General features: G+C 42.7%; 1 protein-coding gene and 2 pseudogenes across 1 annotated transcript; 1 reads left to right on the top strand and 2 right to left on the bottom strand.

Annotated features, from left to right (window-relative positions):
• Positions 1-2,651: 2,651 nt before the first annotated feature.
• Positions 2,652-3,878, top strand: LOC137574927 (ubiquitin fusion degradation protein 1 homolog; annotated as a pseudogene).
• On the bottom strand, positions 3,819-4,906 carry LOC137574928 (large ribosomal subunit protein uL2m-like; annotated as a pseudogene).
• A 3,452-nt stretch (positions 4,907-8,358) lies between these two features.
• LOC137574930 (uncharacterized) lies at positions 8,359-9,051 on the bottom strand. The gene has a single exon (XM_068287364.1). It carries the CDS (start codon positions 9,049-9,051, stop codon positions 8,359-8,361), a length of 693 nt encoding a protein of 230 aa, XP_068143465.1.
• Between the last annotated feature and the right edge of the window lie 6,378 nt (positions 9,052-15,429).

Here is a 15,429-nt window from a genome sequence, read left to right as displayed (position 1 = left end):
AAACCAACATTTACAATACATACACACATATGTACATGTATGTACATACATACATACATATGTACATAAAAATGATGTCCGTTCAACCCGCCTAGCAACAGAGCTGTAAGGAGAGAGAATACCCAATAACAACAAGAAGACCAAAAAACAATGAACTCAAAACGAAATTGGGATGTGAAGCAGAAAGAGAGCCGAGCCGGTAATAACCAGATATTTTAAGCCAATTGAGAACAAAAAATTAATCAGAAAGCAGCAAGACAAAAAAAAAAACTGTACCGTTAAAAAATATACATAACTTACAGTCTCAGAGTCACTGAAATGATGTTCGAAAATAATTAGATGTGAAATAAGATTTTATTTCAGGTGCTTCTTCGTTTTAGCCTGCACGACCTTGTGGGGTTGCTACCGTTTAAAACCGCCCACCGCCGCTCATGCTGCTGGTCCATATTTTGTTTACCCCCAAACAAATGATATCATTTCTTGCAGAAATAAGAGTTCTAGCAGATCCTTGAGAGGAAAATTTGGGAAATATCCACCTCTGACATTTTAAACTGGTAGACAATTTAAATATACGAGATCAACTTACCTACCAATATGAGCGACTTCAAAACCGACTACAAAAATTCAAATTTTTGATCCTATCTACATATTTTGTAAGGCCAAATATTCATGTACATAGATGCAATATCTAAGACAGTTTTAACTTCTTCAAAGGATCAATCAGCATCATTCAATTCCGTAAGCAGGAAGAGGAAGAAACACAATAGGTAACAAAGGTAAGTTTGTATTATTCCAAGTGTTTCACCAACTTTCTTACATACATACATACATATCTACATATCTCTTATGAAGAGTCAACACATAAATACATACATATGTATGTATGTATGTACATGCCCATAACTTTAGCTTTTTTCTGTAGTATACTATCGAAGAAGAAAATGCCAATGAAAGGGAAAAAGGATGCAGGGTATCGTTGTGCGTCCCCCCAATTAAGCTCATGGAAATTTTGCAATTGGAAATTGAACATACATACATACATACATACATACGTACTATACATATGTATGTATGTACATACATATTTCTTTCCTTTTTCTATTGTTTGACGTAAGCGTAAGGAAATGAAATATGAAAATGTTCTATACATTTATTATACCAATGTATGCGTGCATGTTTGTATATACATACATACTTATGTATGTACATGTAAATATATCTGTTTGTACATATGTACATACATACATACATACATATGTTTGTAAATAATTGCAATTTTCGCACAACGATTCGAAATTCGAATTTCACTTGCATTTTTTGTCGCTTCTATTTTGCATATTCAATCTTTGGTTATATTTAGTATTAAGGCGGCTAAACTGTACGCAACAACCAGCAAAAGAAAAAAAACTGGCAAAAAGTTTTTTTTCTATCTCCTCTTCTTTTTTTTTGGCTGCTCTCCTTCATTTGATTTGTACAACAAAGAGTGCACAGTGGGTATAGATATGAAATAATGCCGATGGAAAAAAAGAACAAAATTTCGGGGAAGCTGTAAAACAAAAATAAATCAAAAAGTGAAACTGACTTTAAGGTTCTGGAGGAGGAGGCCATAGGTCGCGGTGGGTGGGTGGCCAATGCGAATATGTACATACATAGATGTAGCTAGTGAATCATGCTGCGGCAAGTGGCTTTTTAGAGGGCATCGAGACATTGGTCTACGTCTGTCTGGAATGTGCGAGAGAAGATGAGCAAATAATAACGGGGCATAGGCGTGTTGTGAGAGGAAAGTGGAGTGTGCGCAGGGAATATAGAGGAGCTTGTTGTTGTTGTTGCTATTGTGACTGTGGCTGATGCAATTTTGTGATGCTGCTGCAGCCAGCTGCGACGCTACAACAACAAACATGAAAAACAGCTGCACATGATTTTTACAGTGAATGTCAAACTGCACCCAACTGTACCAAAGAATGTATTTCTTCGAAGAAGAAAATTATGGAAAAATTTGTGAAATAAAATTACCAATTTGTATATTTGACAAGCCCTTTACCACCCTCCTCATCACACTCCCAACCGCCCACCTATCTTCGTTCCTCTCCCTGCCACCACACACACTTTGTATAATACAGTTTATTGATTTTTCTAGACCCACACCAAATTTGTTTCTTTTTTAAAAATTGTTTTTAAATAAAGTTCATCAATTGAAAATCACTGCAATTACATGCATACACACACACACACGCACAAAACATATTCACATACCATACACCCACGCGGGTTGGCAAAAAAAAAGTGAAAAAAAAACACGCGGCGCCAGCCAGACTTCCAGGATACACAAGGATAAGGCAAAATGTAACAAGCTTTTCCTATTGCCCAAGTAAATCCTATGTACTTGATTTTAATTACTCCTAAAGTGGTAAAAAAATTTATTTTACGCTGCTTATGCAGCTGCTGGTGTCTGTACTCACTTGTATAGCAAAACTATTCAAATCAATATTTTATTTATTGAAACTATTTTTAAGCGGGACGAACTCGCGCGCACCAGCAACCCGGCTTTACTTGCAAAATATCGATAATTCGCAATGTTATCGAGTTTCTCACAGTGTTGAAAAGGGCAGACAGATAAATTTTTAAATCGATATGATAAACATCGTTATTAAATATCGATATCAAGTGAGATGACATTTACTTTTCGTTATTGTGTTGTTTTGGCCAAATATTAAAAATTTCAGTAGTTTTACCCGCAAATCACACAGACACCAACAAGACATGTTCCAATTCAACGGCTTCAATATGGTGTTCCCCGATGGTCGCATCTTTAAGGCCACCTACAAATGTTTTTCGGTCTCAATGCTCCCGGGAAATGAACGAACTGATGTGGAAAAGGGTGGCAAGAGTATGTTGGTATCAATAGGAAAATCTATCCGTTAATTTAATCACAACATTGTATTTCAGTTATCATGCCACCGTCCGCTCTTGATACACTAACTCGATTAAGTGTGGAGTATCCAATGCTCTTCAAACTAAATAATACCAAAAAGTCGCGAGCCTCTCATGCTGGAGTCCTGGAGTTTGTAGCCGACGAAGGTAAATGCTATCTACCCTATTGGATGATGGATAATCTGTTGCTAGAGGAGGGCGATATATTGGATATTGAAAGTGTTTCTTTTACCCGTGGCAACCTTCTCCAAATTCCAACCACATAGTACAGATTTCTTGGACATTACCAATCCAAAAGCAGTACTAGAGAATGCGCTACGAAATTTTGCTTGTCTAACAAAGGGGCGATGTTATTGCTATCAAGTATAACAAAAAAGTGTATGAATTGTGCGTGTTGGATACACGACCAGGCAATGCAGTAAGCATTATTGAATGTGACATGAATGTCGAATTTGAGGCACCCGTTGGTTACAATGAGCAAAATGCAGCTAGCGGCGCAAGTAGTCAAGGAGGAGATGGTGCCCAAGGTACGAGTGTAGGACAGGGCGAGGTTAGTGGGACTGGTCAAGGGACTGCTGGCGTCCTTGAAGAAGTGATAGAAACTTTCCAAGGATCCGGTGTTCGACTTGATGGCAAAAAGAAGAAGGACAGCCAAGTCGACACTCCCGTATTGAAAAAAGTCTTGCCGCGCGGTGTCCCAGACTATGAGTTCCAATTTGGAAAGCTACGATTTGATCGAAGCATTAAACCCATCAGTGATCGTGTTCAAGAGGAGGGCGCAACCGGTGGTGGTGTTGGTTCAGCGGCTGGTACCGATTCGGAAAGTTTCCGTGGAACAGGATTCTCGATGAAGAAGACGCGCAAATAAATAAAAATTTTTACATATATAGTCTTTAAGCGTATGTATTTAGATGTAGCATATTAAAAGCCAGAGGCGCAGGAACATACATCGATGTTTGTTTATCATAGGTTCAATGTTAAGCGCAACTCTTGCTCTTTGGTCGCTGGCGGTGGAGCTATTGTTGTCATAGGCGGCAGGCGGCGAATTTTACGTCCATGCTTGCCTTCCTTACGCTTCCATAGACCTGATCGTGGTCTATTACCCAACTCTCGCATTCGCTGAGCGCTGCCCACATGTTCCTTATTATGTTCGACGTTGGATAATCTTCCAACTGTCGCCATGCAGGTTCGATCAAATGCGAATTCTCGCTTGGATGGCAGTTGAACAACTACTTTGTCGTCAAATTTGCGTAAAATTGTGCCAAACGTTCCAGCCGCATGAATTAGATGGCAGGGCTGATTCGGATTCTTTTCCAGACAATGAATTCGAGTGCCAACAGGTAAAGCACCGAGTGGATAGGCATCCCCATCATTGGGACGAACTGAAAAGCAAAAGCATGCAAATGTTATTACACCTGAATGGCACACTGCTCAGAGTTCTGACCTGGAATGCGAGGAATTACCCTCGAAGTTTTTAAAATGTCGCCCGCTTTCATATTCTCCGTGGCAAGTATGTATTTTAATTCATCGCCCACCGCCACCAGAGCTACTTTCGCTGTTCGACAGCCATCGTTTAGCACCTCAACAACTCGTTCTTCCTGCGCCGAACCCTCTGTGGGGCCATCGCGAACCCATTTGATCCAACGGTATTGTTGCTTAATTCCACCGCCAATGCCCTTAGCCACCACGCGACCTGAGATCGGGTCACGCCCAGCTAGATGTGTTATTTTCAATGGCACCACTGTATACTCCTCAGGGAAATGGACAATCCTGCGAAATTGTTCCCCTGCTCCGGGTGTCGGTTTTTCAACTACTTTTTGTTTTTGGTGCGCAGCTGTTGTAGGGCGACTGGCGCTACAATTCGCTGGGATTGCAATGTAAGTGAACAGTTAAACAGGCGGGTAAGATTTTGCATTTTTGTTCATTTAATTTAACTCTAAGCTGTTACAAAACCGTGGGAACGGCTAAAGAAATTGTATTAGAGATGCTAAAAAATAGAAACCACATTGATGTTTTCGATTGTTACTAGAGAAAACATCGATGCAATCGATGGGGTTCCAGCTCTAATTAGTATTCCGTTTGTCGTTTTGCGGTCGGTCACACTGGTTGCAATAAGAATTGAAAAAACTATTTGGCTTTAAAATATTGTTTAAATATTAGTATAAACAAAATAATAGTAATTAAATTGTGAAGCAAAACCGCTTTTACTATAAAACAACAAAGGTACGCAAGTCGAAAATGTGTGAAAAAAAATAAACAAGAACGACGGAAACATAATATACACACACGCTGCGAAAAACGTGTTGTGTGCAAAAAAAAGAAAAGAAAGAAAAAGAAACGAATGAAATAAAAAGAAGAGCAACGGTGAGGAAAAGGTGAAGAAAAGAACATAAAAAAGAACTAAAAAAAAAACAACAAAAACAGTTTTCAGTTTGATAACCAAACGCAAAAATAAAAACAGCAAAACCAAAAAAAATTCATAATAAATAAAAATAGAAGAGGAGAGGCAAGCAAGAAAGAAAAAGAAGCATAATATAAATAAAAAGAAGAAAAGGAGAAGAGAAAACTCGATTGTTATTTTGGAATCTTCAAATATATATACATATATATGTATTATTGTTATTTATTTTTTTTTTTTTTTTTTTTGTTATAAATGTGTGTGTGTGTTCGTGTGCAAGTGTGTGTGTACCCCTTAAGTGTGTGTACATATTTTGATGTTAGGTGGAAAAAAAGCGGGCGGCAAAGTTTACGCAATCGCCTTGTGAAAAGTGTGCTTTTTGTGTGTTTACGCTTTTGTCTGCTATACCCCCTCCGCATCCCCTACTAGCATAATCGCCAGCGGCCCGCCCCGCCTTGTCCCTCACGATTCACGCCTCTCTCTGCTGTGATCCCCCCGTTTGGCAAATGAGTGAGAGACAAACAAGGAATATATACATACTTATGTACATATGTATGTATGTTTAAAAGTATGTATACAACGAGGCAAGCAGGTGGAGTCGTCGCCGTTGTCGGTTGCTAGCTGAAAAATCAACGAGCGGCATTTTTTTACGCATTTCCAATACGCTGTTGCCTTTGTGTGTATGTGTTTTCGTGTGTTTTTTTTTTTTTTTTTTTCGTTTTAATTCGTTTATTTGGTAAAAAGGAATTACAAATAGGTTAACAAAAAGAAAACAGGTGGCAACCAAGAAAGATAGGTATAATCGAAAGAAGGAGAAGAAAGTGGGAGATTGAAGATATAGGAGACTGCGGGACCGCCTGGGGGTATTGCATCGCAGGGTGTGTGGGGGAGGGGGGATGTGGGCTTCTCAGACCCCGCCTGTATTGCGCTGCCTTTCGCGCGCGCGAAGCTTGCTGATCACCTGTTTCGCAAAGGTGCAAATAGCTGTCCAATTTCGTTGGTTTAACGTCATCAGTGGAACCAGATTCTGTGAAGATAATGGCTCACCACACAGCAGTTCGGCCGCCTGCCTTTCTGTCGCAAACATAGTGCATGCGAAGAGAGCATGATCAGGACTCTCCGACTCACCGTTCCTGCACCAAGTGCATTCCGCACTCGCCTGGTGACCAAATCTGAAGAGATATTCCCCAAAGCATCCATGACCGCTGAGTATCTGTGTCAGCTCGAAAGTAACCTCGCCATGCTTCCGTTGCAGCCACATTTTCAGATCGGGAATAAGCCTGAATGTCCACCTGCCCTTGATCGAGTTCGTCCAGCGAAGTTGCCAAGCGTCCCAGCTTTTCCTGACGTGCCGCAGCCTTGACAACCTTTAGCTCGGCAGGACTCGGCGCTGACTCCATCTTGGTGGCATAGATGCGTTGTGCTTCATGTGCTAGCAGGTCGATGGGCGTCATACCTGCTATAACAAGAGCTGCATCGTCTGATATTGTGCGGAAGCCGCAACAGACCCTCAGCGCCGCAAGACGGTATGTGGTCTCTAGGCGTCTCCTATATGTCTTGACCGTCATGGCATTAGCCCAGGCTGGTGCCCCATAGAGCATAGTGGACTTCATGACATTCATCAGGAGCAGGCGCCTACCCTGTTTTGGGCCTCTGCTGTTGAGCATGATGCGGCTAAGTGACCGTCCCAGCTCAGCTGCCCTGGCTCCAACAAGCTCCAGATGCTCCTTGAAGGACAGGCGCGTGTCCAGGTGTATACCGAGATACCTGATGGCCCGTGAAGAGGTAATCGTGGTGGCGTCCACGATGATGTTGGCAACCTCAACCGTTTTACGACTACTTATTAGCACAGCTTCCGTCTTTTGTACTGCAAGCTCGAGACCTGCAGAAGCTAGCCAGTCTTTAGCCATTCCGATGGAACGCGCAGTTATTTCCTCGGCTTGTGCCAGATATTTAGCCACCACTACTATGGCAACATCGTCAGCGAAGCCCACAAGTCGCGCGCCACTCGGAAGTTGGATGCGCAAGATTCCGTCGTACATTGCATTCCAAAGTAGAGGGCCAAGAACGGATCCTTGGGGTACGCCTCCTTTTACATCATAAGTATGCGTCCCTCCGTGTGATCTGTAGTACAGAACTCTGTTCCTGAAGTAGTCCTCCATTGTTCTTGTGAGATACTCCGGGACTCTAAAGTTTCGCAATGCTGCAAGAATGTTGTTCCAATTTGCTGTGTTAAAGGCATTTTTAACGTCCAGCGTGGTGGCAAGGCAATACTGCTTTTGCCCTCCCTTCCATCGTTGCCCCTCTATAGCCTTGGCCGCAGTGTCGACGACGGATTTGATGGCATCAACAGTCGACATAGCCTTGCGGAATCCAAATTGCATAGGCGAGAGGTCGCCAGCCGCCTTGATTGCTGCCTCAATTCTGTTGCTGAGTAGCCTTTCAAAAATTTTGCCTGCCGCATCCAGAAGACAAATTGGCCTATATCCAGAGGGGTCCTCTACAGGTTTATTTGGCTTTGGGATCAGTACCAGATTCTGTCTTTTTCCACCTGTCCGGAAATGTACCTTCACCCATGCAAGCGTTAAAAACATCCGCGAATCTTTCAGATTGTAGGCCAATGGCTAGTTTTAAGGCCTTGTTTGGGATGGTATCCGGGCCAGGAGCCTTGTCATTTTGTAATCTCGCTGCCGCCGCTAACACCTCTTCTCCAGTGATGGGCCAGTCTACTGGCAAAGCAGTATGCTGCATCTGTTTCGGGCCCTATTGACGAGGTGGCCGGAAATAAAGTTTCCACAATCATAGCCATGCGCCCTTCGTCAGGAGCCGCCGGCTTAACAGCCCTAAGCTTTTTCATGGCTACTTTATAGGCCAAGCCCCAGGGGTCATTTTCTATCGAGTCACAAAGTTCCAGAAAACAGGTTTTTTTTCGTGACTTAATAAGCTCTTTAAGGTCCCTTCTTCTGGCTGCAAATTCTGCTTGCAGCAGCAAGAACTCTGATCTGCCACGCGATCTTTGGTAGAGCCTTCTAGCACGAAGACACTTTTTCCTTGCCTCCGCAATGTTCTCGTCCCACCAGTAGACAGGGGGCTCTATGTCGGCTATGCCCTCTTCGGGCCTTCATGCTAGCGTTGCATGCCGCCCTCACTGCGTCCATAATGGTGTCCGCCTGACTTGAAGCATCTCCGTCTAGTCGGGGAATGTTGAGTGCCGACGTAAAAATAGATGGATTAAGAGTATCCACGCGGAATGCTTGGCCTCCTTGATCTGTTCGCGGTTGGTTGGGCATTTGGTGTGCGCTTCTATTGATGGAGCATATAATGGCCAGGTGATCGCTACCAGTGTAAAAATCACAAAGTTTCCAGATTGAGTGAGGGAAAAGACAGGCACTTGTGAATGTAACGTCGATTACAGAGCCGCATCCTGCCCTACTAAACGTATGCTTGGATCCAGTGTTTAGCACAGCAATATCGAGGATCGCCCAGGATTCGAGAAGCGTTCTACCCCTAGCATTAGATGAACTGCTGCCCCATTCTTCAGACCAAGCGTTAAAATCACCTGCGATTATAACATTTTGCTTTGAACTTGCATCAGCGGAGATGGAGTCAATTATTCTCTCGAATTCCGTGAGTCTCAGGCTGGGGGCTAGGTAGCAACTATAGTACCACATATCCCCGATTTTCGCGCGAACGTAGCCAAGGGACGAATAAATCGACTCCATAGCCGGTACGTTTTGTCCGCATAACCAAATGGCAGCTTTTTTAGACGAGTCCACTACCCACAGTGGGCCATCGCCTGTTTTATACGGCTCGCTCAAAATCGCTATATCAGCGTCTACTTCACGCGCTGTTTGCGCCAACAGATCCTGTGCCACTGCACAGTGGTTGAGGTTTAGTGTGTGTGTGTATGTATGCGTTTGTTTGTGTATGAGTGTGTGTATTTTGGTGTTTTTATTTATTTATTGTGTGTTTCTCTTTCGCTTTTTGCTTCTCAACTCAGATCGGCTGTGGTCTTGTTGGTTATCCGTTACCAGCGAGAGCGAGTGACCGAACATACATACATGTGTATGTATGTCAGTGCTGCCATATTTCAAACGAAAATCCTGCTAGATCAATGAAAGATTATTTTGCACAGAAAAGGCTATGTAAAAGCAACACAACTTAATGTAAATGTAAATGTATGTACTTATGTCTGTACAATACATACATACATATGTATGTACATATGTGTAATACGTAAACAATTTTCAAAAATTGTATTACTCTGAAAATTCACCGAAGACCTGAGTGCCCTAAGACCACAAGTATACAAATACAAAAACAAATTAGTATTGAAAGTTCAACAATGTATTTAAATTATAAAAGTGGTTTATTTTAGCATTTAAAAAATATACATAAAATCAATTAGATTCACAAAATAGCTAGTTTTAGCATTTAAAAGGCTCAAATAACAACAATGCTGTAAATGTGCAGTTATATGTTTATTTATACATATGTATATGTGTAAATACATACATATAACGTTTGTATCAGTGTGTGTATGTTTGCCTTTTGTTATTCTCGTTAATTTTATTTTGGTTTTTATTTTGCATGTTTATGCATGCAAGCTCGATCGATTGAATGAGGGGGAGCCATGTGGGGTTAGGTAAATAACAAAAACAAAAAACAAATAAAAAGCACATACACCAAGTGAGAAAACAGTGTTGCCATCAGATACAATTTGTCAAAGATAAACATTCGATATACAACATTCGTTCATATGTATACATATAAACATATGTATGTACATACAAAATACATACATATGTAAATAATAAAGAGGCAATTTTTCCATTGCCAATGCAATCATATTTTTTAAATATTTTTATTGGAAATCAATGATGATGGTACATTTGTGTCAATTTCAGTACATGCGTAAAAAGCACGTTTTTCATTTGGTGTGTTTCGCTTAACTCACAATCAGTGACAAGTCTGGCAATGCTCTGCTCTGAGCCAGACAACACAAACAAGCTCATTTGTTCACGCTCCACCCCTCACCCATGAACGCCACCCACTTGTTTTAACGGTGTTGTGGTCGGGGGAAATTTCCTTTATCTCTCTTTTGCTTGAAATTTTAGATTTGTAAAATTTTGAAACCAACCAGAGAGCGTGAGAAAAAGAGAGCTGTTGCTTTTACACCGGCAAGTGAGCTGAAATTGATCCCGGGAAAACAAATGCCGCATAAAGCTTGAGCGCACGCGCACATTTCTCTCTCTCTCTCTTTTTCTCTTTGTTTTTTGTTCCTTCCCAACAACCACTTGGCGCAAAACAAAAAAATAAAAGAAAAATATGGATTATATACACATACATATGTATGTATGTACGAATGAATGTGTATGTGTATTTACTCACGTAATCATAGTAGTAGTAGTTGTGTTATTATTTTTCTTTCTCGCTTATGCTGTTTTTATTGTCATCGAGCGTATATATTTGTGTTTGTGTGTTGTGTGAGCGGCTGCGGTAGCAAAACAGAGTAAGGCAAAAACTGAATATCAAAATGCGAAATGGGAAGCGTTGATATGTACATACATACATATGTACATACATACATACATATGTATGTATGTAGAGTCGGGAGGTGGCAAAGGCAAACTATTGCTAGTGAGCAAAGCAGAGCAGCTGCCCGAAGCTCTGCCAGAGCTCCAACTAATGCGTTTGCTGTGTGGGAGGATATCCATATGTATATGTATGTACATATGTATGTATTTGCAAAATATCTACTAATGTACATATCCATATGTATGTTTTATAGTGTGTCTGTATGTGTATGAACGTATAACGAAAACAAAAAGAAAAAAAAACCTTGAGGGCAAATCAAAGCTGAAAAAGAAGTGTAAATAAAAAAGAATCATATTGCACACCATCATATACCCTTACCAAGATATAAACAATACAAAAAATGCTTCTTTATGAACATAAACATAAACAATAAACATAACTTTTAAACAATTAGAATGTTCTGGAAAAAAGTTTATAATCAGTGTTGTTTTTTTGTTAACGTGATGGTAAAATGAACATTTTTACATATTTCAATTTGTTTATTGAAATGAAAAACTAAAAAAAAAAAGTTGCTTATGTTATAAATATTTCCCTCTGTTTCTATTTATGTGTGTGTGTGTGTGTTGTGTATGTGAGTAGGCAAGCAGAATACAAGTGGGATTACCTCTCAATGGCCGCCACTACAACAACAACAACAACAACACTAGCAACAACCACCGGCAATAGCATCAACAACAACAGCAGCAACAACAACATCATCATCAGCAGCAGCAGCAACAATAATAATAATAGCAACAACAACAACAACAACAATCACATTGTAACGGTAGACACCGTACTAAATACACCCACCAGCATTGCAGGTGCTGCTGTTAACGTTAACGTCGACGCAGCAACTGTTGCCATAGCCAAGGATATGCTGCAGTTGCATCATGGCTCGGCATCTGCGTTGAATAACAACAACAATAATAACAACAGTCCTGAATTGGCCGCTAGCAACAACAACAATAACAGCAGCAGCAGTAGCAATAACAACAATAATAATAACTCAGTAAACCACCCACCTTCCACATCCTCCACCAACACCAACACCGCCTCCTCCTCCTCCGTGTCATCTGGATCTGCGGAATCTGGACCTCCATATGGCGAATTACGCTTCAATCAGGAAGTGCTCCACGAGGCAACGCCGTCGTCCCCATCAGACACAACCACTGTACGCTCCATCGTCAGCAGCCTATTTCCCGACGCCCCGGAGTTATCGCATCTGTCTCCGTTGGGGACACACCTTCAAGTGGAAGAATGCTCGCTTGCTGAGGTCATCGAGACGGTGAGGCGTCAAAAGCCAAATAAAGCCCCGGGTCCCGACTCTATCCCCAACATCACACTTAAACTGGCAGTAACGATACACCCTCATTTATTCACGGAGCTGTACTCAAAATGCATAAGAGAATGAGTCTTTCCCACCAGGTGGAAGTTACAAAACCTTGTGTTGTTGCCCAAGCCCGGAAAACCACCAGACGAGGCATCCTCGTATAGGCCCATTTGCCTGTTGGATATAGCTGGCAAGGTGCTGGAGTCGATGCTTTGCTCGAGACTGGAGTCGGCGATATTAGCAGGCGGGGGCTTATCCGAGCACCAGTTCGGATTCAGAAAGGCCAGATCCACAATCGACGCAATAAACCGTGTGGTTCACTTGGCAGCTGAGGCAATCGACGGCTCTAGATGGAAAGGCGGCAGTAAAGAATACTGTATCGTGGTGACGCTCGACGTGAAGAACGCGTTTAACTCAGCAAGGTGGGATCGCATACTGGACGCGCTGGGAACATTCAATATCCCAAGCTACTTGATGAACTGCGTGCGGAGCTACTTTCACGACAGGAGAATCCGATACTTAACGGATGATGGCATGGAAGAAAGAGGGGTATCGGCTGGTGCTCCACAAGGATCCGTCCTGGGCCCCTTGTTATGGAACATCATGTACGACGGAGTCCTGCGCCTTGAGTTCGAGCAGCACACACACATTGTCGGGTTTGCTGACGACGTCGCTCTGGTGGTTTCGGCCAAGGACCTTCACGTCGCCGAAGAGCGTTGTAGCGTGGCGATAGCCAAAGTTGGCCACTGGCTATCGGCCGCAGGGCTTAAATTGGCAGCGCAAAAGACCGAGGCGGTGCTCATTAGCAGCAGGAAGCGCGTCGAAACCGCAAAAATCAGAGTAGGTGACTCCCTCGTGGTATCCAAGCGTGCCATTAAATACCTAGGTGTCATGCTTGACACTAGATTGTCCTTCAAGGAGCACTTAGAATACTGCAGTAACAAGGCAGCTGCGTCGGCCCGGTCCCTAGCCCGTATATTGCTGAATACGCGTGGCCCGAAGCAAGGACGGCGCCTGCTACTATCGAGCGTAGTAAAATCCACTGCCCTGTACGCAGTTCCTTCGTGGATTAAAGGTGTGGAGGTTAGGAGCTACAGGAGGAGCCTCTAGTCAACTCATCGTCTAAATGCTATTAGGGTGTGTAGCGCTTTCCGCACCATATCCGATGACGCAGCCCTGGTGATCGCTGGAATGATGCCCATCGATGAATGTGCGGCAATTGCGTCGGCCACGTTTGTAGCATCAAGGCAATCAAGTGGCAGCAACATAACCCAACCAAGAGGACAGGCGCGACTCATGGCCTGGCAGCACTCCATGCGCAGATGGCAAGAGAGGTGGGACTCCTCGCCCAAGGGACGGTGGACCCATGCACTAATCCCAAACATCACACAATGGGTGTCGAGGAAGCATGGTGAGGTTGACTACTACCTTACTCAGCTCATGAGCGGCCACGGGTGCTTCAGGAGTTACCTGAAGAGGTTCCACCACGATGTCTCTGACGAGTGCACATGGTGCGGCGCTGGCATCATAGAAGATGCGAGTCATGTGCTGCAACACTGCCCAAGATTTGACGAGGAAAGACAGCGGTTGGAGAGGGTCATGGGCGAGCCGGTGACGCAGTGTAACCTCGCCGGGATGATGGTCGCAAACTCTAACGTGTGGCAGGCGGCCGCCGCACTCGCCGCACACGTGATGAAGAAACTTAGGCAGTTGGAGAGGGAAAGGTCGGCGAATTAAAGAAGCTCACGGTCTGCGAAGCAATACCGACAAGTCGTCCCGCAGTAACCGTAATCCCTTTTTCATTATGCCCGACTTCGTATGTTTGTTCCCTTGTTATGTTATTTGTAATTATGTTAGCAATGTTTTAAATGAAATAAAAAAAAAAAAAAAAAAAACACACACACACATGCACAGATCCGAAGTGAGGGAGTGAGAAAAGTGCGGACGCGTTTTTTTTTTTTTTTTTTTTAATTCATTTATTTAGATGGTGGTATACAGTATAGCAGTATAATAGGTTATAGAAATTTAACAATAAATATTACAAGTAATAACATAGGCTACATATGTAAGAAAAAAAAAAAAAGAAAAATAGACAGAATATAGGAAAGAGAAAATTTGTTACTGCTGGTGGCTTGTGCATTTGGGTGTAGGGAACATTACTTTCGGGACTAGCCAGTGGGCCATTGCATCGAAAGCACAGAAATTCCCTACTTACCCTACTACTTCTTCTGGAACTCCGGAAATGCACAGCGGACACAACCCAGTCCCTTAAGGAGGCGATCAGTCAAGTCCTTGGCAATTTGTCAATCATCCGAGTCTATGCAAAAGTATTAGCCAAGAACTACATAGTTAGGCATAGCGTCCTTATGGATATTAAACTAAATTGTCAAATGTCAGTTCTCACAAATATATATTTCCACAAAAAAAGTGTACATTGAGAGTCGCCTATGTCGCAGACTGTCTCTTCTCTCATTCTATGTGTTTGTTTAGCCAACCAGCGAGTGCTGTAAAATCCGCTTTGACAGCTCGGTTGCCTTCCATTTGCCCTCCGCACCCAATTCATGCATCCATCCTCATTGAAAACTTATGGCGGAACGGGCGGAGAGGGTCCAGTTGGGGGTGTGCCACTGTGCTGGGTGTTTGTGTTGGTCTTGGTGGGACAAACTCCAGCTATAACTATAACAAGAACTACATATGCTAATGACGAGGCAGGCAGGACCAGAGCCACTCAGCTACTCTGCCAGCTTTTAGCTAGTTTAAGGCCAAACTCTTGGCACACATTGGCTGCATCATCAAAATGAAATTTGTGTGAGTAAACACATACATATAGAGGTACACACACACATAGCCCATACTCAGCCCATATTCGGGTCCAAAGTACAGGTAAAGTCTATAAAACTGGGTGGGGCATCTGCTTGTAAAAACTGCTTTAAAAATGCGTTTTTAGTTTGAAGCAAACAAACCAAAAAAAAAAAAAAAACTTGTTTATGCAAATCGAAAAGAGGGCCGACCCTGGCTGTAGTTCTTTAACAATTCAAACCCTCCCATTTCATCCCATACCTACTCATTTCACTCAGTCGTTCCATTATGGCAACTTACTGATGTTGTTGCTGCTGCTGTTGCATGTTGCCTGCTGCCTGACGCAGCAAAATCAATTAGACACTTGCATTTACATAGGAACAACAACAAT

The sequence above is a fragment of the Drosophila tropicalis genome, unplaced genomic scaffold (genome assembly GCF_018151085.1).
Source record: "Drosophila tropicalis isolate 14030-0801.00 unplaced genomic scaffold, ASM1815108v1 contig_509, whole genome shotgun sequence".
Taxonomy (NCBI): domain Eukaryota; kingdom Metazoa; phylum Arthropoda; class Insecta; order Diptera; family Drosophilidae; genus Drosophila; species Drosophila tropicalis.
This window is presented reverse-complemented; position numbering and strand designations above follow the sequence as displayed.

What these genes read in the sequence shown, in the direction of transcription:
- LOC137574930 (XM_068287364.1), bottom strand. Translation starts at nt 9,051, where the DNA reads ATGGAGTCGATTTATTCGTCCCTTGGCTACGTTCGCGCGAAAATCGGG.